This window comes from Rhinolophus ferrumequinum, chromosome 14, assembly GCF_004115265.2.
Source record: "Rhinolophus ferrumequinum isolate MPI-CBG mRhiFer1 chromosome 14, mRhiFer1_v1.p, whole genome shotgun sequence".
Classification (NCBI taxonomy): Eukaryota; Metazoa; Chordata; class Mammalia; order Chiroptera; family Rhinolophidae; genus Rhinolophus; species Rhinolophus ferrumequinum.
Genome location: NC_046297.1, coordinates 26,077,507 through 26,104,813, shown reverse-complemented (window position 1 = coordinate 26,104,813; position 27,307 = coordinate 26,077,507). Strand labels below are relative to the sequence as shown.

The 27,307-nt window shown below is 34.4% G+C and overlaps 1 protein-coding gene across 11 annotated transcripts in view; it reads right to left on the bottom strand.

Annotated features, from left to right (window-relative positions):
• Positions 1 to 27,307, bottom strand: part of LOC117034109 (suppression of tumorigenicity 18 protein) — a 152,328-nt gene that overhangs the window by 115,985 nt on the left and 9,036 nt on the right. For 4 of the 11 annotated variants that reach the window (XM_033126816.1, XM_033126817.1, XM_033126807.1 and 1 more), the window contains 2 exons: positions 14,981 to 15,029; positions 6,115 to 6,216 (listed from right to left, as the gene is read on the bottom strand). Coding sequence is in view for 2 of the 11 variants with exons in the window: in XM_033126807.1 (XP_032982698.1) it covers positions 6,115 to 6,216; positions 14,981 to 15,029 (151 nt within the window). In the remaining 9 variants the exon portion in view is untranslated. Of the gene's footprint in view, positions 1 to 6,114; positions 6,217 to 6,956; positions 7,106 to 9,750; positions 9,874 to 14,980; positions 15,030 to 27,307 lie in introns of all 11 variants that reach the window. The other 7 variants (XM_033126808.1, XM_033126814.1, XM_033126811.1 and 4 more) reach the window with 4 other exon arrangements.

Sequence of the window (27,307 nt, the reverse complement as noted above, 5' to 3'; positions counted from 1 at the left end):
ATCATCAACAACAATACATATTTACTTCCAGAATTCCAGAATAAATATTGGTTATAATCATCCAAATCTATAAGGAAGGTGAAATTTGAGTATTGTGTGTGTCAGTAGCAAACTTTCTTAAAATACTATTACTAACTATTTTAAATGTAATCAAATAAATTATCAAAAGGATGCAAAAACTTTAAGTCTGTTGTTTTTGTCCACATGGAGATACATTCTGACCAGAGTACACTCATCCATTTCACTAGAATTCCCAGTAATCTCTTAGTTTAATTCACTTTTACACGTTATCAGAAGAAATTCTTAAATAGAAAAAAGTTGTTTTGCTTGATGAAAATCAGACAGGATGAAGGCACTCTCTGTGTCTCCCATCCTTAAATCCTGAACTAGACTAGCATGGATGCCGTGTGGCAGCAATGGTGATGGGAGACGCATCTCTGCTCTCCGAGGCTGAGTTGTGATTGAAGGCACTGACCTGCCATAGACTTATAATAGGGGAGCAGGTGTGGCAATGATGGACTTTAATTTCCTTTAATAAACCTTTTATGTGCCACACTTTTACTGCCATTTGACGCTCTCCAAGGTCCTGCACATAATAGGTTCATTACTTTTGATTACCATAGTCTATTGAGACAAACAACTCCAGAACACACTATATATTATGTTCAGTTAAGCCAATATAGACTATTTATCCATTGTGCATTTTTTCACCTGCAACACTACAGACAAATTAACGACAGCCCTTGTAAGCTAAAACTATTAAAACCACCAGTAATCTTTTGTCATCATTTCATAACAAACACTACACCAATCACTGAACTGTTTTTTTTTTAATTAGCAAACAGAAAAGTGTTCACTGCTTTTGAGAAACAGCAGTTGCTTTAGTCTAAATAAAATGGTTCATTGTTATGAATATTTTAAAATTACATAATAAGAGAAAACAACAAAAAAGATGTGATGTTTTTCCTGTATTTTGTCCTCCTTTTAAAACAACATGAATTTATGACAGATGTGACACTGCGTAGGACTACCATGTTTCCCCGAAAATAAGACTGGGTCTTATATTAATTTTTGCACCAAAAGACGCATTAAGACATATTTTCAGGGGATGTCTTATTTTTTTCATGTACAACAATCTACATTTATTAAAACACAGTCATGTCATCTTCTTCTGGAACATCATCATAACGTACTGAATGGGTCCGTCTGGCTGATGATCTTAACTGGGGCTTATTTTCAGGGTAGGTCTTATTTGGGTAAAATGGCTTGGTTTACTGAGGATGGTGAGCACTGCGTTGTAAAATCCCCCTTCTCTGTGAATATCTCTGTTGCATGCAAAATGGCTCAACTCATGCAAACTCCTCTCCATGTGCTAAATGAATAACTTGATTAAGAAAGATCAGTAGCATGAGGGTTAAAATGATGAAAATCATCAACTGTTTCGGAGGAAGCTACTCCCGTGGGTGAACATCAACTCAACTCAAGTCTAAGGTTAGCCTGCCACACAGGTGCTATTTATTAGCTCTCGCCAACCACTCTGAAATATTCCCCCCAAAGGTAAGTGAATGTTGAACTCCATGAGTTTCTTTACCAAACATGCAGCACACTCTGAAAATAGTACCAGTAGACACAAATAAAAGTTCCTAAAACCTATGTAAATGTAACTTTATTTATAACAGCTTGAAGACTAATTCTATTTTGCAATTCTGCTACCCAAGTACCTGACCATTCTGTCATCAACCCATGCAGTCGCCTCCCCATTCAGATCATTGGAAAGGATGCACAAATATTCATGGACCTGTGCTTGATTGTGCTGGGAATGCTGGCCTCACAATCGTGTTTTGTGGAGCTACTGTCCTCTTGTTGGTGTAGCATATATGTACTATATAAATATTGTAAAACCCGATACTCATTTATAAAACTAAGTTTTCAGATTTAACTTCTGGGCCAAGCAGTAGGAGCGAAATGGACCAAGGCCATAATATACAACCTATGTATTTTACCTTCTTTCTCTTCCTCACACCTGAAGAATAATAAAAGATATGAACTTTAGTGTCTAGTCATGTCTTATAGTTTGTCAGTGAATAAGAACATCAGAAACATAAAGCACATGTACTTTTCTTTTTGGGTGTGGAAGGTTTTAATATTTATGAGATGGCTTACTCTCCTCATAGTTCTCAATTTGAAAATAAGTCTTTGTTCTCTAAAACCTTGAATATTGGAGTAGAAATTTTTAAGTGTTTTCTACTTGAATTATTCTCATGGACTTTAATAAATTGTCAATAGGTAGACTTAATTTTTGTGGGGATCACCATCCTTTCAAATATTCCTAAAATATTCCTAAAATATTCCTAAAAGAGGCACAAAATTATGGTATCATTCAGGACATTGACCTAAATAACAGGGGCTGCAATGTTAAAAACTATACTTATCACTGGGAACACTGTTTTCTTTTTCCATTGGAAAAGGAGATTTGATCATCTTTATTACTTAATTCCCAAATACTATTGGCCAAGTCTGCAATTAATTTTGTAAAATTTAATGAGTCATTTCTTTTATCAAAACAGAGATATGATTTTTAAAAAGATGTCCTTATCCAGGTTTCTTTGGGCCTTTATTTACCTCATTCCATTTTTTATGAATGGGAAAAAGACATTTTCTAAGATTCCTATAATGCTTCCTTTTGGCTTTGACAATCTACTTCTTAATAGAGATAAGAATATTAAAGGTAGGTTTTGGTACTCTTATTTTTCCTGATCTGAAACTACTTTAATAAAAGTTTATTTAACCTATAAATATGGATATATTATATATAATATTATATAGAAAGGATAAAAATATGGCCCTTTCTTGGCATGTAATTCACAATAAAGCTATGAGGAAAATTTTAAACATACTTTATTCCCTACTGGCCTGGGGAGAAGAGTCAATACAAGGAAAAATGACAAGAGGGAAAGAAAATTATAAACTAAAGAAGGCAAGGAGTGGCCGGATGCCTCAGTTGGTCAGAGCTCAAGTTCTGAACAACAGGGTTGCCAGTTTGATTCCCACATGGGCCAGTGAGCTGCACCCTCCACAACTAGATTGCAGGCAACAATCTGCCGCTGAGCTTCCAGAGGGGCAGCCAGATGGCTCAGTTAGTTAGAGTGCAAGCTCTCAACAAGGTTGCTGGTTCAATTCCCTTATGGGATGGTGGGCTGTGCCCCCTGCATCTAAAGTTTGAAAAAGGCAACTGGACTTGGAGCTGAGCTGTGCCATCCACAACTAGATTGAATGAAAACAACTTGGAGCTGATGGGCCCTGGAGAAACACACTGTTCCCCAATATTCCCCAATAAAAATAAAAAATAAAAAAGATTTAAACTAAAGAAGGTAAGGAAGCAAAACTTGGAGAAAGGACATGCAAGAACAAACACTGGAAATAAATACATAGGCAGTGAAGAAGAAAATAACCATAAAATAAAATGTAAAATTTAACTACTAATTTGAATTTGGAAGCCTTCCATTTAATATTTTTATATGCTTAGTAACAGGTGTACAATTTCCTAGTTACTTGTACTTAACCATCTTTTCTTACTAATGCTTAAATAAGGGGAAATCAACAGATCTCCTGTCCACATGAACCCCATGCACAGATTTTGTGCTTTCCTTTGGGCTGAAAAGACAGTCCTGGAATTGCCAGTTTGTGGAAGCAAGAGATTCAAAGAGAAGGACACAGAATTCATAAACTCAATTTAGGTTTTATTCATACAAATAAATTACTGGTATGTGAGATTTAGTTCCCTTTGATTTTATCTTTCACTCCCAATCTTATTTTAACCCAATGGTTAAAAAAAAAAAAAATCAAGTAAATATTTAATCACTTCTTAAGAACTGGATTAAACAAATCTCTTGGTAATGTTTAAATTTTATTTCTCCTTCAACAAAATTTTAGACACAGACGTCCTTACTATTTTTTATAAGAAGACTTGAGTTGCTTAAGATTAATACCTAGGAAAAGCTATGGTGATTTATAATGTTCTGAGGACATTTTCTCAAAATACATATACAATTAATCTTAATATTGTCTATGTGTATATAGTCTCATATTGGTAGCTACTTTAAATTTGAGAAATCCTTCATATACATTCAACTTGCAACAATTTCCAGTTTTAATAAAATTTTATTGTGTTCATCTCCTAAGATTTTTGAACTGGCAATACAATTTTGTATGTTGTGTCACACTAGCCTTGTGCAATGGCATTTCCATCCTGGTGAACCCATTGCAATGGTGAGAGGAAGTTCTATGGCTGCTGAGAAGAGGTCTCAGCATTCCCTCTATGATGAGTCCTTAATCCTCAGTGGATGCTTACTTTACAAAGATCAATTAAAAAAAAAAATGACAAAGAAAAACTCAGAAAGTTGGGAAAGACTAAACCCAGAAAATGAAACAACGAGATGATGCCAGGCCCTTGGAATAAAATTTAGCCAGATTGAAGAACAAAAGACCCTACATTGAGTGTCTTTTCTTTGATAATCCTGGTATCTTTTTGTTTAAACATAGCTTTATATCAGTCCAAAATGGCAGCAAAAGAAGTTTCCCTATTACACAGGGAAAAGATGGGGGAAATGAGTTGTGACATCAAAAGAATAAGGGACTTATTGAGAGGAATACTAAGATAGAATGTTCAAGTATGGTTTTTCTCTGATTTTACTTTTCTGGTTTTATTTTCATATACTTATTAATTACTCAGGAAAAGAATTCCATTAAATAAACATTTAAAAACCTAAAGTAATAAAAACAGGGATTTTTAAATCATCAGTGATGACATACTCGTATGTATAATTTTCTGAACAATTTTTGAATCATTTATCCTAAATAAAATAAAAATTTTCTGAATCTTTTATTTAGGGCACACTGTCCCTGATTTCAACTTTCTGTTCCTTCCTTTCTCTTATTGTATTGTCTTTTACTTTGTATAGAAAGCTGAAGAATTGCATGATGTGTACCTTCAAATTTATGATCTCTCTCCTCGTCTCCCCTAATCCCTCCCACCCCCAACAAACACCATAACTAAGGAAAGAGGCAGATTCAATCCACTATCAGATTAAATACAGTTCTCTGGGAATAGCTCCTCCTGAGGGTCAAGTGCATGTGCATTCCCCACAGATCAGGTGTTTTTTTCCAGAGTCACTTGGAAATGCACTGCAATAAAAGAAATCTTAGACCTGAGACCAGCCGGTTATCTTTATAAGGCGGCTCATTTATTTTAATTCTCACTTCTCATTTCTGAGTTGTCACTGCTGTTGTAGACTTCATGCTGTAACTTTGCACAACTGGCAATGCTGAATATAAACCAAAGCCATATGTTTGTGTCCTTTTGCCAAACGACTCCAGCAAATAGTCCTATTATTCCCTTAGGTAGCCAATGTGTGCCAAGGATTTCTATTAGTCCTCGTACCACGGCCTCTGAGTCACAGCTTTGTGATATAAGGGGACAATTGCCGGCTTGATGTTTTAGGAGGCATTTTTTTCTTTGTAGTTTTTTAGTATGCCCTGTTGAAAGATAACTCAGAGTAAGTAATACCCTAAGGGCCTTAATTTTTTTTTTCTTGCTGATACTTTGAGATGCATGTGTTGTAAAATATATAAATGTTAGCAAACAAGCTCCTTCATATATGGGTAAATTATTTTAAATAGATTTTTTTTCTCCAAAAGCAACCCAATTCCTTTACTTTTCAGTATTTGTAGGAATTAACTTTAGAAGTTATCTATAGTGCTTTTTAAAACATGCTTTTGAAATTTATCACTTATTTACTCTTCATCCTTAGTAAATTAATTTCTAATACAAATGAATTCAAATTGAATTTTTAAAACTACTTTAACACTGAACAAATAACAAGGGCAAATGTGTGAACAAATAACACATACCAGTCAATATACAAAGGTTTGTAGCTCAGAGGACTTTACCTATTTCATATTTTTATATATTAAAATGACCATGTTTCTGACAAAAATCACAACTCTAATTCAGCACTAACAATAATTTTTTTCAAAGCAAATCCACAACGATAAAGCACTGTTATACAGGTGAGCCTCAATATGTAACACTTTTTAATAAAAATGTTGCCTTACCTCTCTTTGTCCAGGTAACTTGTATGCCAACTTGGTTTGCCCTGTTTCGTCAAAGTGACTAAATATCTTTGTCCACTTCAGTGAGAAATCTTGAAATTCATTCTATTAAGATTGAAAAAAAAAGAAGAAAAGCATATCAGTTAGGACAAATTAAATAGATCAGTAATGAACAGTGAAGTGAACAATAAAGGATGTGTTGACACTTTTACCTATAATTTAGTTGGACTATACTATAAACAGAGTGACAAATTTTATACTACATATCAATGGTAAAAAGATTTTTACATTTTTAAAGGTTAGCCAAATTCATTTTTGTCTTTATTACCAAACTATATATATTATGTCTTCAATTTACTATGGAAATTGGATAAGAAAGACTTTCTATTATCACTATTATTTTACTTTTAACCACCAAAAGAGAAAGTTCAGATAAGATTTGGAATTTACTACACTCATGAAGTCACAAAAAACAGATTCAAAATTCATCTGTTAGTATATATATAGGGCTCTCTTTAATGAGGCTGTCATAAAATGTTACTAATTTTTTTTTTTTTTTTTTTTTTTTTTTGCCAATGTTTTAACCTGTCTCTTATGGAAACAATTTGCCTTTGGTTTATTTTTCATTCAGACATAATACACAGAGCTGCGTCACCTCTATTTGGTCCCAGGGATGGGAACAGAATCTGTCTTCAGCCCATTTGAGATTTTTGAGAGGACGAAATTCAGTGTATTACATTCAGCATACTAGAGAGGGGCTATTTGTACAAACACTATGTATGTCAATGTACATTTAGAAAGTTTATATCTGGCAATTCTGGTATTTTAAAACATAAGCCACCAACCTTCCTTGCGGATTTCTCTCGTTCTGTATTTTACCCTTTGCAGTAGATTGAAGTACCTGGCTTTTTAAGCATAGATTTCTGTGTTACTTGTAAGCTTTGACCAGACATTAAGCAGATGCTTCTTCAACTCAAGTCAGCAACTGTAGTTCCTGGGGGGAAATAGGGATAAAACTCTCTCAAGTGATATAGAGCAGATTACTGCACATTAAGTAAGAATTGAAAAGTCGCACAGGAGCTTGGGAATTCTTAGTTTGCGTTTGAATGCAACTAAAAAAAAGGCTTTCTCTACAAGTGTGTTCGGCTTATTCTACTCCACCCTCAGTTCAGAAAGAGTTCTGAAGCTTTCCACCTGCCTATTGCCCTTTGTTTACCATACTCTAACCTAAAACAAAAGATCCTGGAAAACAGTCACACTGGTGAGCAAAGCTCTTTCTAGATCCTGAAAGTAATGGCTTTTTGTCTAATACCCTATCGTGTTATGTATTTATTAGCAATACATTTTCCATTTATTTTCTCAAAGATTGCCAATAAAGAACTGAATCACATAAGGGAGTAGCTGTAAACCCTCTGAGTTCCCTAATGTCAAACTCATTAGCATCCGAATAAGCACACAGCAGCACATCATCTGCACAATTGCAATTTTTTACTACTTTTAATAGCGTTTCTCAAAGGGCTCATTTTCAACTTTCTTCAGTGGTTAGTTGGTTCTCAGGGGAAAAGTAGCTTCCTGATGCTCGCAGCTTCCACTCAACAACCAGGCCGTTTGCTGTCAGACACATCAGCCCTCTGCCCTAACCCCATCTGCTGTCTCTCCCCTCCCTGGGGAAGAGAGTTAAGGCAGCACAGCTGAGATCGCCTTGGAGCAGTGCACAGAGGGCTCAGACAAAATACAACTTTAGAAATATGATTTGACACAAAAGGGCTCGAGAAGTCCAGGTACACCAAAATACAAATGGAAAATACGAGCCCTTCAGAGGCTCCCCATTCCACGTGTCGATCAGTCTATCATTACTAACTCCACCCACCCGCTTTTGGGAAACATTCTTGGCTGACACCAAAAGGAGTCTTCCACTGAAATCGGTTCCCTCCATCCCAAGCATCTGCCCTACTGTTATATCAAGGAGATCTGTTTAAAAACCCATTTTTATTAATCGCCATACTTTAATGTACTTTGCAGATCTTAAACTATTTTATAAAACTTAATGACTTACTAAAATATTCATAAAATATACACATTTTGAAGACAGTTAACCTAAGATTTGGAATCTTGACCAAGCTGCCACATCTGGCAACTTGAGTTAGTTCTATCCCCCATCTACCAGGATGAACACTTTTGTATTGAAGCTCATTTTCTTTTTTTATAAAACTGCAACCTTAAAAGATAAAACTACATGACAAAGAAGGTATTAGTAACTTAATTAGCTACAAAACCCGTAAGTGTGCTGTCTAATTAAGACATGGCTTTACTTGTTAAATGGAGTCATCACAAAGCACTTCATTTGTCTGCTTTACTATATGTCAATAATTAGGGACTCAGATCTTCACAACTGTTTTGTGGGTGAGTATCTACTTCTGAAAATATATACACTGAAGTGGACAAAATATATACAATATCTATCATACAATGTAATGAATCTGCTGTGTTATTAAAAAAGGTATATTAGATTATATTTTATTGTGGGGGTGGTGAATGACCTAAAGTGAGATGATGTATTTATCAACTGTATCCTTAAAGTAGAGAGTCATAGACTTACTTATGGTTCAAAAAAAAAATGTAATATTAAGAATATCCTCCAACTAAACTCGAAGTGAAAATTTTGATGATAGGGCAAATAAATTTAATATGAAGCGTATGTAGCACTTGTAGCCCTGTAATATAACTTGTATCAACTCACCATGTCCACCAGTTCCTTTTTGGAATTTGCGTACTATGGAACCAGACTGTTCTACCTCAGACACATTGGAAATGCACAGCAGAGAACTCTCAGAAGTTTGGAAAGTTAATACAAGCTCCAAAGAGCTCTCTCAGATTTAGTTTCTCAAGGAGTAAAATAAAAGCAGAAGAGTGCCAGCACATATGCCTTAGCGTTGCTATCATTTGAGTCCCTGTCTTCACAACTTGTAACAGTTTTAATCTCCTGATCACTCTTCTAACTTTAGTATCTTCACCAATTGTTCATTAGTTGGAATGATGAAAAGAGAGGGGTACTCTGTGCCTTTGTGTGTTTGTGAATGGTAAGGCAAGACCTTTACAGTTCTAAGTTTCCAGATTTATTTTTATATTAATGAGTATGATAATTTAAGTTAGAGTCAAATTTTGTATAAACCTTAATGATATCTTTGCCTGGGTAATCAAATTATTTGGTTTTCCATTTGCCATGTTGCTCTGTTAAATTTCTAATGAAAATTTAAGTCCCTTATTTTGGAGTTTCTAATCAGTGAGTTATAGAATTTGTTTTCCCATCAGAGCAAGAGATTATATATTTAGAAATTTATGCATACAAATTGTATAAGCCTATTGCCACTTTATATTTATGCTTTCAAAGATGACTTTTCTCTGCTTAGCTCTACAGGTTGATACCAGTAGTAGCAGATATTACGTCATTGGCTGGAGCAGATAAGCAGTGAGTTTCATTTAAGTTGTTTTAAATACTGTATATTGGCCACAAGCTTCACTTTTAGCATTAGCCCGTAATTAGGCTCCTGATCACAGTAGGATTAGAAAAAAAGAGCTTCATCAAAACCGCAGGGAAAAAAAATCTCCCATTGTAAAGTAAGTCAGTGGTACACTTACCTTTACGGAAGATGTTTTGGATTTTAAATCATTACATATTCAACGAGATTAATTCTTTGATATTAGCAACCAAAATGCTTTTCATGATCCATTTTGAACATTTTTTGCTTCCCCTAGTGGTCACTGAAGTTCAAAGATAAACAAAACTTCTTGTTGTCAGTATAGTTTGTCATTTTAAAAGAAAAACAAAAATAAGATTTGTCAATATACAAAACGTCCCCTGATGGACTTAATTGATTTTTTTTTTTTTTTGGTTTGCCTAGCTTTTGAAATCTCTGCTCTATAAAATCTTTCAAGGAATTTTATGTACAAGGAGTGCTATGGCAACTCTGATCTCCCAGAAAATGCAATTTCTGCTTTGCAAATTGCTGAAGTCATACAGAGCATGCAAATAATTTCTGGTTTCCACTGTACTATATATAAAGTAGCTGTACTAGGAGGCATTATACTATTTGTATTTGTCCTTCCAGCACCTGTAAAAATAAAACACAGTCCTCTTTTCCTTAAACTCTGAAGTAATGCCAATAACTTGCACAAAACGTGTATTTCTCACCACAAGAGGATTTAACTTTCATCTGATTTAAGAAACAAAATAGCCCTCAAAGACACTTAAAGCTTTGCTGCAATTAACATAACTGCATTTAGATGCCATTCATGACTGATAATTCCAACACCTTGTGGGGAAAAAAAAAGTTGCATGCTGTAAACATTATAAACATATTCAAATAAGCTTAACACAATCTGCCATGCTTATTTCTGCCTAGATCATGGACCAGCGAAATGGTTAATGCAAATGGATTTATAATTTGCTTTGGGGGGCCAGTTTCTTCTCCTTATTTATTAGCCCAGCTGATGGGGCAGATTTGATGAGGCACTTCTGGAATAATTGAGTCATCACACAAAGAAGGCTGCTAGCATTCAGAGTGGTTTTATCAGCAGCAAGCAGGCCTGATTACTGACAATTACACTCTGATCCGGTGATGGAAGAGAAAGAGCCAACGAGTGGGAAATGTCCGTGTTTCTATCCAGGAATAATTTCTACATTCATTTTACATGCTAAGTGTTTCCTATCTCTGCATAATAAACTGTAAACAGGAATAGATGGCACAATGTCCCTTAATATTTCCTGGTAATGAAGACACAAATGTACAGTGAGTGCTGATAAATATAGATGAAACATAAGCTATTCTCCTAGTCTGTATTGTTACCTTTAAAACAAATGCATTTTTGTGGTAAAAGCATAATCATAGCTAATGCAAAAAAATGACAGAAGATTGAAACTGTCCTTGTAACTACATAGAAACTTTGTAAAAGTCCTGTTAATCAATGTTGTTTTAAAGGCTCAGGAGCTGAAGGTGAGATACTAGAAACCACATCATTTTGTTTCTCAACAGCTAACTGTGAAGAACTCCTTAGGTTAGACACAGCAAAGGACAATACTGAAAGTGACCTCCATTAACACTCAAAGAGAGCATATCTCAACACTGAACTGAGAAAACAATAAAGCCGGCACAAAGAAACATCTTCACTAGCATGGTTTTTCATTTCCCTTCCATCAGGGCTTTCAACAAAATGTTGATCAAGCTTGATAAGTTAGACCTAAGACTGCATGGTCTGTCACAAAGAGCAAGGTATTGCTGTTTTTTGCATGGCACTTTTCACCACTTGCGTATGTCGTGGTTTACTAACAAAACACTATGAACAAAATGCACCTCACAGAGATACTTTATTAAACTAGTTTTCTCTCTGACTCAGAATCTAGCTTGAAATGCCCAGAGAAATGGGATACTCAGTTTTCTTAATGTGCTGCTAGAGATTTTAGTGGGAAAATCTTTAATTTCCTATAATACCAAGAGTTTCCTCTTTTAAAAAACCAATCGGGTGTGGAGACCTATATAATAAACCTGCTTGGGTCTGTTTGTTTAATTATTTTCCTAAAGACACTTCTTGACTTCCAAAGAAGTAAAATCTCTGTTCTCATCTGTTCTTGTGGTAACTATGGAAACTCTGTTTTATTAAACTAACCACTTAACTTCAAGGCTTGTGTTACAACTAAATGTTCTATTTTGAGTAAATCTATACTAAACAAGCATATAATGTCAAAACATTTTAAATAAAGTTCAAGGAGCACTTGATGATTCAAAAATGAGGCTTTTTATGTAGAAGGAATTTTATCCTTTTAAACTATTTTATTATATAGGTTGTTATACAGTATGCTACATATCCGTAGACATTTTCTGTTTTCCTTATCCATTTTTAAGAGGCTTTTAAAATTTTTTTCAACAAATCTGCTGTTTTTCCCAGCAGTAACTTTGTTTTCCATTAAAATCTTCACCATGTTCTGTAAATTTGAGTTAAGATAAAAGAATAAAGTCATTTGTCTTCATTATCTCACTAGGAAATATGGGAGAACCAACTGAAATTTACAAAGAAAATGACATGATTCTCAATTGTTGAGGACAATGGGAACTGGATTTTTGCAGAATTATCCTTGGATTATAATCTCACTTAGGTGTTTAATTTAATACGGATTTTTAAAATATAAGCCTATTTCTTCTAAAAATATACTTATTATTGGTTCAATACAAATTTACCTAGCATGGATTGCTCTATGCTAGACAGTGGGAATTAAAAGATATGTAAATCACAACTCTTGTCCTCATAAGTATAAACCACCAAATTGAGGATTCCAATACGATATCAAATGTCTGATAACAGAAGGAGGCAGAAAGAGCAATGGGAGTTGAAGCTTTGACCACATTGGAAAATTTCCCAGAAAATGATGATTACTGAAGAATTTATACCTGGAGAGATTCAGAGAACTTTGACTAAAATAAATAAATGTCCCCAATGACCAAGTAGAAAGACACAAATAGTCCAAATTGTACTTGGCTTGGTTAAACAATATATTAAAGCCATATTTTATATAGTTACAAAAGGGTCAAAGGAGACTAGATGGTCAAAATTAAATATCTAAAATTAAATGTTTAGAATTTTCAATTTAATTTTTTTAAATTTCAGAGGAACTTTTCCTTCAGGATCAGAACTGCAAAATTTATCTGCTGAAATGTGATTTATCATTCATGTTGTGGTTCAAGTGACAGTATCTCATAGGATTCTGTATCCCAGCAGTGTTTTGATGACACTTTCATCTTGATTATTATGCTTTACCTGATATTATATTCACTCATGCTCACTTAGTTTTCCCTGTGTCAGTATAAGCTCATGGAAGTGAAAGGCTGTGTCTTTCAATGTGGCCAGGGTAGGTTTATTATACATTGTTATTGAATTGAATTGAAATAAGCCAAAAACAATCCTCTTCAGATAGTTATTATTTTTTAATTGTATTTCAATATAAAACATCCCAGACACACAGCAGCTGGGGCTCTATAGATTTAGTCTGTTTGACTGCTATGCCAGTTAAGGAGAATTACAATTTTGTCTCCTCTTATGTGGAAAAAAGTCAGCTCCCAAAATTCAAAAAAGAGCATGAATGAAGTATAACAGATTTTACCCACTGTCTACTTGAATTTATATGAAAAATTAGTTTATGATTTAAATTGGTCCTTTTGTGGGAATAAAAGCCAAAGGTAAAATAGAAATATAGTCTTATTTTTTTCCAAATTTTGGCAAGAAAACAATTTAGGAAGATCTCCAATTCATTTAAACTATATCCAGTTCCCAGATTTTATACCTCGCTTTTCTTACTCATAATGGGTCAAAATGTACTAACTATTATACACCTACACTTTATTTTAAATAAGGTGTAGCTATATACTCCAAACTGATGACTTTTGTATTAGAAATAAAATGGCACAACCATGAGAAAATACAAAAGTAATCAATTATTTTTTGTCAAAATAGTAAATGACACAGTACTTTCTAACTGAATATAGCTCACCTTTACTGAACTGTTAACAAGTGCTAGGCATCTTATAAGTACTTACATGCACTCTTTTCCTTAGTCATAATGGCCTGCCTATAGGGAAGTATTACCAATTTTACATATGAAGAAAGGGAACGAAATGAGCTCACTACCTTACCCAGTGTTCCACATGTAGCTAGATGTTCCAATACAGCACATATTCATTTGCACTTTGGATGATATAGTCATTGTGTTTACCCAAATATCATGTGGAGATTTTTCCTTTTTTTTTTTGTATGGGGAAATGTTTTGCAAAACAGAAGACAGAAATCTCAGAGTTGGTGACAATTATCATTAGGATCTACAAATTAATATTACAATTTCTAAAAATGATTAATTAGTCTTGGCCTCTCAAGAAATTTTTCTCCTCTTCATTTAAACACAGGAAATTCTCTATAGAATTTATATTGCCAGCTGCAAGATATATGCCATCAATTGACTGGCTGATTTATCTTCTGTATTATTAGTTTTCTATTGCTGGTATAAAAAATTTCTACAAACTTAGAGGCTTTAAACAACACAAATATGCTATTTTTCAGCCCTGGAGGTCCAAAGTCTGGTACATTTTTACCAGACTAACCTCAAGTCAGGCCACAATCTTTTCTGGAGGCTGCAGGGAAGAATTTATTTTTTTGCTCATCTGGGCTGTTGGCAGTCTCCAGTCCCTTGCTATTAAAGGACTGGGGTCCCTGTTTTCTTATTGGCTGTAAGTTGAGGGCTGTTCTCAGATTCTAGAGGCCTCTGCATTCCTTGGCTCATGGCTACCTGCCTCCATTTTCAAAGCCAGCAATGGTGGGTTGAATTTAGTCCTTCTCATGTTGCATCTCCTTGACTCATTCGTCTGCCTTTCTCTTAAGGACAATGTGATTAGTCGGGCCTATCTGCATAATCGAGGATAATCTCTCCATCTCAAGGTTCTTAGTTTAATCACACTCTATTTGCCATGTAAGGTAGCATATTCACAGGTTTCAGAAATTAGGACATAGACAATTTTTTTTTGGGGGGAACATTATTCTGTCTACCACATTCTTTAGTTACATATGTGAATTCTGACTATGTTAAAGTATTAATGATCTTCATATGAGACATGTGACGTGATAAATCAAGATAAACAGTTGTATACACTCCTCATAAAATATATGAATATAGCCAAATTATCATGATGATACAAACACTAACAAAGCCAGTCATCTTTGTCCACTAAAATCAATTTCCTTAATGTCTCAAGGTTTTGAAGGGCATTTAAAATTTAAAATTTAGGGATTACTTCTTTTTAGGGGGAAATTTTAAATAATGTTCACTTACCTTCCCTAATATCCATTGGATTTCAACTGGAGAATTTCCATTGCTACTGCTGAGAAGCATCATCAGAGGAAAAATGAAAAGAAAAAAAGAGAGAAAATTTAATTAAGGGTAATTATCTACAGTTTACTGATTATATAAAACAATCCTTTCAAGTAATTTACATACTGACCATTCAAGTATAGGTTGGGGTAGGACCAATCTTCAATAGTCAAACATAATATTTATTTGAAAGAACTCTCTGTCAATAAGTAAAACAGGTGTCTACTGTTATCAGGAAATGCTTTTTAGATTTGAGCCCTTTTGTATATAAGAACATTTGAGAACCTTTTCTAGGGACATACCTGAGAGTGAAAGTGAAAATTATCAATGACAGTTCTTTAAAAAAAAAAAAAAAGAATCAGTGGTTTAACACTAATTTCTAATCAGATCCTACAGAAAGGAACAGCTCGCACGGCAGCTGTACTTTTCCCAGGGTTAATTACCTTTCACTGCTCTCTGCTAATGAGTCAGCTGTTCCTGTCATCGCACACTACACTGGTTCATCTGGAGCTCTAGATGGACAAACACTGAGTGACAGTCCTATTTACATATGGGGTGTTTGTTGTGCAAAAATTTCAAAAGGATTTTTAAAACTCCTTTAATTCTCATGTGTTTTCATGCTAAAAATATTTTTACAAATCAGACTTTGCTTGGTCAACTATTCTTTTCCTCCCAGGCCACTGGATTCACCACTAGTAAATGTTAAATGCCAAATGTTTGGAAAGAAGCAAACTTTATCGACCTCCACAGAAAGCGTTCTTACTGATTCCTTAGCATTGTAACAATTATCCTATTGGGATGAGATGGAGCCTTGAAGGTCTGTGACTTAGCTTCACTGGTTAAAAAGACTTTCTAAATAGATTCACTACAGATAATTAAATTCAAAGGTAAAACATAATCTAATATAAAAGGCACAAAACATAGATTTGTTTGTACATGAAAAGTGAATTAGAAAATTGAGTTTTCAAAAAAATTTAGACTTGAAAACTATGCTTTCACCTAATGTCTAAATATATGTATATATATATAATCACACAATATTTAGACATTAGGTGAAAGCATAGTTTTCTAAATTTTTTTGAAAACTCAATTTTCTAATTCACTTTTCATGTGAATTATACATATATAATTCACATTATATATATATATATATATATATACACATATATATACACATATATGTGCTATTATGGATATATATCATATACATACAGACATATGATTTATTACCCAGATAATAACTCTGCTCCCCAATAATGGTTCTGCTCTCCATCTCATAATGTAGACACAGTGTGTCTTTATGTGTTTTGAATAATGAAGAAAAGAGGTTTACACATCTCTTCATTTTTCTTTCTTTCTTCTTCTTCTTTTTTTTTAATCCCAGAGGGAACTGAGAGGGATATACAAATAGTAAGGTACCCTTTGAGTTCCACTTGGACAGCTCCCAAAATGCCTCTAAATAGAGACTACTCTCCTGTTGGTAACTTTGCTGCTCTAAACCTTGGGTCAGTGGCTTTCAGATTTTAATATGCATCAGGGTCACCTGGGCATCTTGTTAAACTGTAGGTTGTGATTCGGCACCCTGAGGTCCAGCATTGCTAAAAATGGTCCAGGTGTTCCTGCTGATCGTGGACCACACTTTGAATTGCAGAGTGTCAGAGCAGTGGTTCTCAAAATTTCACTGGCATCAGAATCACCTGGAGGGCTTATTAATGCATAGGTTACTGATCAGCAGTCTGAAACAAGACCTGAGAATGTACATTTCGAACAAGTTTTCAAATGATGCAGGTGTTGATGGTTCAGGGACCAAAGTTTGAGAACCATTGCCTTAGATATTAAATGCATTGAAGAAACCCAGTCCCCAAAGGCTAAATACTTTACATCCAGTGGAACAGAAGCACTCCCATTTTACTCTAGAGCTATTTATTTGCTTTTTTTTTTATTACTTTATGATAGAAAGGAACAGATAAAAAGTGAATGTTTTTGACCATCATTTAAGTACATTCTGAGAACCACTTTATGGCTTATTGAACTTGATCTTCCCTTCAGATGAAGCCATTCATGTCAAGAAAGAAACAGTAATTATGTACTTCTTCATTACAGGTGCCATTATCAAATATAAGCTCACAAATTACAAATCTAAGACTGTACAATATTTAAACTTGCCAAAGCAAATAAAATATGAAAATGAATTAATTAAAAATCATGTCATAAAACCAAATTTCAATGTCAAGAAAGAAGACAAATTTCCTTATGATGTTCAATGTTTTACCAGCCCTTGTAAATTGGAACTTATTTTCTAAATGGTACAAATTTCTCATATGCATTGTGTGTTCTTTTTGACTTTTGCTGTTTTGAAGAATACATCATCCTAAAAACTTCTTGAAGGATGAAAAAGTCTTTTAGCCTTATGCTTTAAAATGTAATTGCATTGCTGTTCATGTAAATATCTCAGTGACAAAACTTTTACAAGGGCATTTTGCAATGTTGCTCATAGGAATACATATATTAGAAAGAGGAGAATGCAACTAGTTGTTAATAAGATAAATTATAGAACGAAACATTACTGAGTGTGTATTAGCAAAGAGATGGAGGGTGATTCTCCAAATAGCAAGTTACACTCTGAGAAGTTAGGTACTTTAGCATTTATCTGCTAAGGCCAGAAAAAACTATTCATTGTCCTGAAACCTGATCTTAGTAAATAGTACTGCAGTAAAGCTGGAAGAATATGGCTCAATGTAAGAAACATTAGTAAGCGCATGAGAAAGATTTTAAAGGAATCAATGACACTAATGATTCTCACTGCCACTTATTTGGCTTTGCTATCCCACTGATATTTATTACAAAGCTATTTCTAAAGCATCAGTCTCATCTAAATATGAGAAAATTATAATGTCACAAATAGGGAATTTGATTATATCAGTGAAACCACCCCTTCTAGGATAGAACTGTATTATTTAATGAATTCATAATTTATTTACTCAAATCTTCATTAAGCACTTATTCTTCCAGAGAAGAGCATAAACTGTTTATATAAACAAGTGGAGTCCTCAATAAGTGGAGAGGTGTGTGGTGTGTGCAGCTCTAATAGTACAGATATTTCTGTTGTATAAATCAAAGGCAATAAAATAAAAATATTTGATGAGATATGGTACTGAATTGATTTTTTTGGTAACATGGGAGAATAATCTGATGGGTTGGTAAGAATTCTCTTCCAAAAGTACAAACATCAGAGTATGTAGTTTGAGTAAAGAAGAATTCATAACCATACAAATTCGGATCAGAAATCGCATGGGCTGAGCCTGCACGTGAATGTGAAGATCCTAAAATGATCTCTCTCCTTGGATGATTTTTAAGAGTTACAATGAATCAGACTAAATAAATGCCTTTGGTAATTTGAACATCTGGTTTTATAGTTGTCTCATGTGATTAATCAGAGGTCAGTACAGTTCACATTAGGCCCTTTGTCCTATGCTTATCCAGTTCCAGTCTATTATTTTCATTGGCTTTCATCGGCGAGTTGGGTTCTCTCTATAACTGTTTCATTAGCTGTAAGCAGATGACTGAGGGAATCTGACCCTAGTTTTCTGTCAGAGTACCAGGCTACATATTTTGGGCTACATTAAATTTTTCCAAAAGAGCATGTGCAAGAAGAAAACACTTTTGAAGAACTATAGAGTCCACGCTTTCAGAGACCTAATTTACACAATGTGTTTTCAAAGTGAATAACAAGTGATCATGAAATGAAGACTTTGCTTCAGAGTAATATGGATGGGTTTCCTTTCATTCTATTAAATTCTTTTCCCCATGTCTGGGTTCCCACAGGAAGCTATGCCTATTCCTATAATAGCACCTGGCCCACAATAATGAATCAATGTTGACACATTCATCCTCTGCTCTAGATTGAAAGCTCCTTCAGGGCAAGGACAATCTCCCCTTGATTTCCCTTCCATAGCCGAGGTCCTCAATGAGAGTTTTGACTATTGAAGTATCTGTTGATTAACTTTTAAGAAAATAGAGAACTATGATGAGGCCACGGCCTCTGTGGTATAAATTTTAGGAAAACAATTGATCAAATATTTAGAGACTATTGAAATACAAAAAATATCCATAGCATGTAGCAAAAAGTTATGCCTATAAAAACATACAGTTTAGATTAGCTTGTAAAACAAATAAATGTAATGCTTAAAGTAGATTATTGCATTATTGATTTTATATATGAAAACTAATGAAGTAGAAAATAATCTTACGAACAGTTTACATGTAAATTGATATTAATTTTACAAATTAAAACAATGGACAAAAAGCATATGTGATACTGTTATGTACTTAACACAACTAACTATTGACTTTAATGCAAAGGGGAGAGGGTATTAAAATTTAAGGACTGTCACTGCCAGTTCAATCATATGTGAAAATTAGAGGAGTGACTGGCATATTACAAATGCCAAAAGAAACTAAATTGGCAAGTTCTTAAAAGACTAGGAAATAAAATTAAAATATAATAAAAGAAACGATATTATTTGCCAGGAAAATATAAATGAATGTGCTAAGAGACATATTGGTCTCTGATTAGATAGCAGTGGGGAGGGGGCTAGAAAGCAGTAGACAATGCTTTAAGTATCCAAAAGAGGCCAAAGGTAAAAACAAAATCAGATGAGGCTTTCAGCAGTATCTACCATTAAGCTGTGTGTGGATGCTGACTCAGTCACTGGACTAGGCACTTTATGGATATATTATTTTTATTTAAGTCTCACAACAACCTAACGAGGTTGACATTATTCCCCATTTAAATTGAGCAAACTTAGGTCACACTATTGATAAGAGCTAGTATTCAAAATCATATCTGATGCCAATGTTTTTCCTGCTCTGTAGTACTGGGTAAAATGTCAGTGTGTAACTTGATAGCCACATGTTTTTCCTTGAGCAAACCATAGAAAGGTGCACAATGATACAGTGGGAGCTCAAGGGATGTGAACTTTTGTGCTTCATTTAGTCTGTATATAGACTGGATTGAATTTTTAGAAAATCAGTAATGAGTGCTAAGATAATATAGACACTGAAATATTGTAAAACATCATAAAACTGGTATGTGGGGGAAGACAGTAATAAATAACTTGGGAATGCTTTGTTGATGACTGGAGAGCTTGAGCCCTGGCTCAAGGCAGCAGATTTAGCATGGTGACATGCTTTGTCTCTGAACTAACACCAACATGAGTTTGAATCCTAATTCTGACATTTACTAGTTCTGTGATCTCAGAATTGTGTTTAACAACCCTAATATTCAGGTTCTTCATCTGTTAAGAAGATATAATAACAAGAACCTCCTTTTAGAGCTGTGAGGATTACGTGAGATATCGTACATAAAAGACATTGCACACAGTAGAAATTCTGTGACATTTCATGATCCAAAAAGAGATCAGTCTTTATGCAAAGTCCACAGGTAGGTAGTACCCAATTAATACCCCTGTGTGGTCATGGTGAGGATGTGTGTTGATGAGACTGATAAAATCCTTGGAGATTAAACCATTCTTTTTCCTTCAAGAGAACATGTAGTTAATAGGAAAATTTATTAAGTACTAATTCAAAAATATCTGTTGACTTTTTAAATTCCATTATTTCTTTGTGTTAGACACTATCATAAATGCTTTATGTATACTATACATTAATTCAATCTTTACAAAAACTATATGAACTAGGGATAATTAATTATTCCCACCTTTCAAATGAGGAGATTAAAACACAGTGAAGTACTTGCCCAGGGTCACACAACTAGTGAGGAGTAGCACTGGAAACTGGACTCCAGCTCCAAGGTCCATATGTTTAATCACAACAGCCTCTCATGATCTTGAGATAGGTGACAGAGAAGCAAGGATGTACAATAGAGAAATTATATTCCAATGTGGGAACCAAACCAAAAGCCAAGGAAACAATACAATACAATGCAAATTAAAGCAGTAATAAGTACTATGGAAAAATAATGTAGACTAGAAGATGGGGATGTGTTTTAGCTTGAGGTAGGAATAATCTTCTTTCATTTGAGAAAGAGTACAAGAACCATATGGCTAGGGTGAAAATAGAGCTGCTGTATCTAAAATATATAAAGAACAATTGCTACTCAATAATAGAAAGACAAATTACCCAATTAAATATGGGCAAAGTACTTGAATAAACATTTCTCCAAATATACACAAATGGCAAATAAGCACATTAAAAGATGCTCAACATTATTAGTCATTAGGAAAATGCCAATCAAAATCACAGTGAAATACCAATTTACACCGATGAAGATGACTATAATAAAAAAGACAGACAATAACAAGTGTTGATGAGAAAGTGAAGAAATTGGACCTTCATACATTGTTGATGGGAATATTAAATGGTACAGCTGCATTGGAAAACAAACTGATCGTTCCTCAGATGATTAAACATGGGGTTACTATATAACCCAGAAATTCAACTCCCAACAGAAATGAAAACATACGTCTACACACACAAAAAAACAAACTGTACACAAATAAATGTCCATAACAGCATTATTCAAAATAGCTAAAAAGTGGAAACAAACCAAACTAATCAACTAATAAATGGATAAATAAAATATGGTATATCTAATCAGTGGAATATTATTCAGCAATATAAAGGAATCAAGTATTGACACATGATAAAACATGGATGAGACTTGAAAACACTATACTAAGTGAAAGAAGCCAAACACAAAAGATCACATATAGTGTGATTCCATTCATATGAACTTTCCACAATAGGCATATCTACAGAAACATAAAGTAGATTAGTGGTTGCCTAGAGCCTGGGGCGGAAGGGGGATTGGAAGGTGATGGTTAAGGGGCACAAGAGCTTTTCTTGTGGGAAATGAAAATGTTCTAACACTGTGGGGATAGATGCATAACTCTGAATATACTAAAGACTATTTATTAAACTATATACTTTAAGTGACTAAATTGTACATTATGTGAATTATACATTATTAAAGCTGTTTAGAAAAACAGGTGAAGCCATTTTAATTTAAGTGTGATGGAATACCCTTGGACAGCTTTGAGCAGTGGAGTGAAAGCAGAGAAATCAGTTTCTAGGCCATGGCAGTCATCCGAGTAAAAGAAAGTGGGCCTTGTCTGGGGTAGAGGTGGTAAAGGTAAAGAGAAGGCTAACGGTTAAAGTCCTAGCCACAGTGTAACACAAGGAAAAATACAAAAGAAGAGATATTAAGAGCAGAAATGTATCTGCTGCCTGCTATGATCTAAACTCATTACTCTCAACACTCTGACACGTGTCCTGTATGGAGAGAAGCCAATATCTTCCTACTCCTTCCTCCATATGGCTCCAGAAGGAAGGATGCTCTCCACTTCCCCTTTACCCTTCCAAATTGTGTGCATCTTTTACAACAGCTCAATCCAAGAAAATACCTAGCTCTTCTGTTTCTCATTAGTCTCATTAGACTATGACATTATAAATTACAAATAATATTTAGGAGTGAGGCACAACCTTTTGTTTTTAATACTATAATGTAACTGTAATACTTTTTCTAAAACTAGCATGTTAGAGACACTTGCAGTTTAAAACCATTGCACACAGAGTTGATACAGAATTTTGCTGCCTAATTTGAGAGAAAATTTTGAAGCTATCAACTCTGAATGGTCTTAACATCGCATCTTTACAAACATATTTCCTTCTGTCTGCATCCTTGCTCTGGTTTTAGCAGAAGACAGTACCTCCTTTCTAAGATAGATTCTCCATTGGACTCTATTACATTTGCTTCTTACTTCATTTAGTTTGTTTTTCTTCCATATCTTCAAACTTTTCAGATGTTGTCTCTCTTGTGGTTCCTTCTCTTTAGTATATATACATATTTCTCCTCCATATATTACTATCTCTGTTCTTCAGAGTCAATCATCTTAAAATTCTCATAGACTTTTTTTTCACCCTACCTTCCCTACACAACTCATGGCCATCTGGCTACCATCCTAATTCCACTGAATTTTCTCTGCCTAAGATCACCAGTGACGTCCTATTTGGTATATCTAATGGTGCATTTTTAGTCTATCTTCTGAGCAATTAACACTATTGCTCAGTCTTCTGTAGAGAAATAGTTTATATCTATTTTCTCTGACTCTCCTGTCTTTCATCATCCTTCTCTAAATTCCTTCTTTGTTGGCTCTCATTTTACTTTTTTATTTTCTTTAGATTACTCAAAAAGCTTACCTTTTATCCCCACCCCTTTTTATACCTTTCCATTAAATATTGGTATTCCTGGGGGTTCCTCATTTTGGTTCTTTTCTCACTTTATATATTCTCCTTGGAAACTACATCCAATGTCCATCTTTCCATTCCAGATCTTACTCTTGAATTTCAGATCCATTGATTAACTGTATACTCAACATCACCACCTGGTTGTTTTGCATTCAATATGTACATCATATTTTTCTTCTAAATAACTTCTTCTTTCTGAATCTCTTCTCTTTGTTACCCACCCACCCTGTAGTCCGAGCCAGATGGCTGTCATTTATGACTCTTGACCAGTTTTCAAATCTGGGTCTTGGGCTTGCCTTTTGTATAAAACAGTCCTACTCTATTGTAAATATCGGTTTGCTTGTCACCTGCTATGGTGTGAGATCTTATAGTACTTATGTCTGTATCCTCACTGCTTGACATAGTTGTTCAAATATAATAGATCCTCAATAAGCTTATTGAATGAAAGGATTCAAGAGTCTTTAAATGCCTCTTCTATGAAATCTTCCCAGATGCTACCTCTAAGCAAAGGTGGTCATTCTATTCTTTAGGCCATAACTCTACCTTTTAGAGGGAAAATAGAATTGACTAATGCCTGGTGAGATGCTCCAGCCCCATATGCATTAAGGCCAAGTGGCAGAGTAGAATTGCATATGGCCACAGTGTATTTTTCTTTGCACAGGCTACAGTAGTACATAAGCCTCCCCTATCACATGAACAATTACCTGAACAAGGTTGGGAGCTTCACCTATACCACTGTCCTCTACTCTGGTTCATAAAATCCTTAAGGGCAGATATTATGTCTTACACTCATTCTCTGTACTTCTGGTACCTTCTAGGAACATAAATATTTCTTAATCAATTGATTGCACAGAACCTACATAACCTCTTCACAATTTTCTAGCGCTGATATTCACACTTTTTGCTTCACTTTCTTGGCAACTTAGGACATATAAAATAGAAGCAACATTTTAAATCATATCCAGCTGGAATAAAATATTTTACTTTTTTTTCACTTGATGTGGTATCTACTTAGGAAGAGTTTTACAGTGATTAAATCTCTCCATTCCTATATTCTTTCTTTCAACAAATACTTGGTACACTTCTCAATAAATTCAAAGTTTCTCTGTGAGGTATTGAGAAGAATAAAATGATTTTAAATACAGTTCCTCTTCTAAAGGATTTTTGTCAAATCTCATTAACTTGACTCTTTTTACTTAGTACTATATTTTCAACATGGTATTTACAAGATTTTTAAAAATTTAAAAATGCCTTCAGGTTAATCTCCTATAATAATTAAAAAACTATGTGAGTACTATAATAGTAACTGATTAATTAAGATCTAAAATACAAAAATAAATACTACAATGTGTCTAAATATTTTGTAACCTGTAAGCTGTATTTCCAAACATGATTTTAAGCAAAGTGAAACTTTAATAAGCCCACAGAGGCCGAATGTGCAGTGGTTCGCACACACTGCCCAAGATTACGGTGCTGAGGTGCAGTCGAGGCTCCAACACTCCAGCCACAGTCTCCCACAGGTTGCAGTACCTCTTCATTGTGCAGTCTTCTCATTTATAAAAAGGGGATGATAGCAGACTTTATCCTATAGGCTGTTTCTCTGGTTATGGTAGTTGTGAGAATTAAAAGTATTCATGGATGCAAAGTACTTAGAAGAGTGGTTGGACCTATGTCAAAGCTATATTATTATAATTAAAAAAAAAATAATATTTTCTGCTTCACACCAATATACTCAGAGGAAGAATTCAATTACCAGATGTTTCTAAGTATCTATGTTTATGTTCACAGAGCTAAGATTTTTGGCTGTACAGCCAAATATTTAACTTTTGATCTGATGGAGCTAAAGCTCCATAGTTCTCAGAATGACTACTTCTAATATCAAGGTTAATTGGCATGCTAAATATGTGTGTCTTCCAGAGGAATAATGAAGACTTATGCTGTCTCTGAATTATTTTTCAAATTCATGGGATGTTTTAGTCATAAAAAGTTCATAGAGATTTAGAATTTAGGAAATGAAAGGGACCCCAGGGGTCACCTACTGTAAACCTTATCATGACACATGTTATCTATAAAGAAAATAAAGTGATTTGTCAAGTTACTTCATCAGGACCATTTAATTACTTAATGATATTTAACTATGACTAGAACCCAGGTGTACTTGAGACCCAGTGTCATTTGACACTATGTTGCTGACACTATGTTTTCCCTTATATTTTGTTCCCATAGATCATAGAGCACAGGGAGAGATTAAGAGCATGGGTTTGGGAAACAGTTAGATTTGAGCTCAAGCCTCTACCTTGCTGGTGACCTAAAGAAAAGCATCTTAATGTCTCTGCTTCCTCTGCAAAAGAAGGGTGCCAATGGAAATACTATGAGTACTAAATTACATAATACATGACAACAACACAGTGCCTGGCACAGTATAAGCACTTGGTAAATGTTAAAAATTATTATTATTGTTATATATATTATAACTGTTATGAAAAAAATTCATATGCATAATGTTTGTTCCAGAAGTTCTTTTTCTTATTTGCCGAAAACCCTAAGAACTAGTCCTTGGGACAAAGATTTCAGAGGTACGTTTGTGTGTGTGTGTGTGTGTGTGTGTGTGTGAGAGAGAGAGAGAGAGAGAGAGAGAGAGAGAGAGAGAGAGAGAGAGAGAGAGAGAGAGAGAGAGAGACAAAGAGACAGAAAGAGACAAAGAGAGAGAGACAGAGAGAGAGAGATATGGGGGAAGGAGTATGTGTATGTTTTTATTATTTGACAAATCTAAGAAGTCCTGAAATCCTAAGATCTCTTTAAATACCCCTCAACTTACTTACAGTCTGCTGTGATATGGCCTACATACCAAATGCCAAACCTGACCCTTGAAATCCTCTGGCTGATAAGGTTGATTATGAAAGAAACATTTCTAAGGAATTAAGTGAATCACACATAGAATGTAACCAAACTTCAAATGTTTATGGTAGCAAAGAAGGGCCACAAGAAGATACATACCAAAGGAAAATCTGGTAAGTACATAAATTCATACAAAAAACACTTGGAAATTTGACCTTTATGCCAAAAGCCTGTATCAAAACATACAAACTTCTCCGCACTCTGAAATCTATGGCGGAAAGCTTATTCAATTGAGTGTGAGTATTTCAGAAAAATAAAACCAGTAGAATATTCTATTAGTTCAAAAAGTCTAGATGAAATTCATTTAATGTGAAAAACAATGTAAGGAATCTTTGGAAGGTTTTTTTATTTGTTTGTTTTGTTTAGACTTAGAACCGACTTTTAGGAGTAAAATGATAGAGCTTTAATCCATAGGAAAAAAAAATCCCAAATTCATCACAGAAACTAGGATTATCCCTCATGAAGTCAGAAGCAAAAAAAGAAAGAAAAGGAAAAAATAACTTCCTCTACCATTAAAAATAACCACAACAGCAACCCCAATCTCCATTCTTTCTTTTCCTCAGGTCTGACATTCTGCAGATGACCGCCCTTATTTGTCCCTACATGTTTTCCAAAATATAAAAGTGAAATAGAGTCCCAAGGGCACTGTACTTGAAAGGTTATGAGAGTTAGAGAATTTTAACCATGCCTGCCAAATCAGCAGATGGCTTGTGATTATAATTATATGCATCAATAAAACGAATAATCTTTACAAAATTTGAATTTCTACTAAAGTAAGGGATTTAGTAAGCAGATGCAACAGAATGCATTTTCTTTAACCCTTTTGGTAGACACTGGTATCTTTCACACACACAAAAAAGATCAAGCTCTGTACATAATAGGTTGTATACTCTAATTTTTGCCCCCTTCCTACAGTAGTCATATTGTCAGCCTCAAACTTTTCTTGATTTCATTTTCTTCTTGAGCATATTTCATCCTCACACCATTTTCACCCTTTAGGATAGAAACGTTAAGACTAATTCCATCCATTGTTTGATATTTAAAAGAAGAAAATTTTACAAAGGTAAATACCTTCATTCTAATTCATACCAAATATACTATAGAAACAAAAGAGCAAATAAT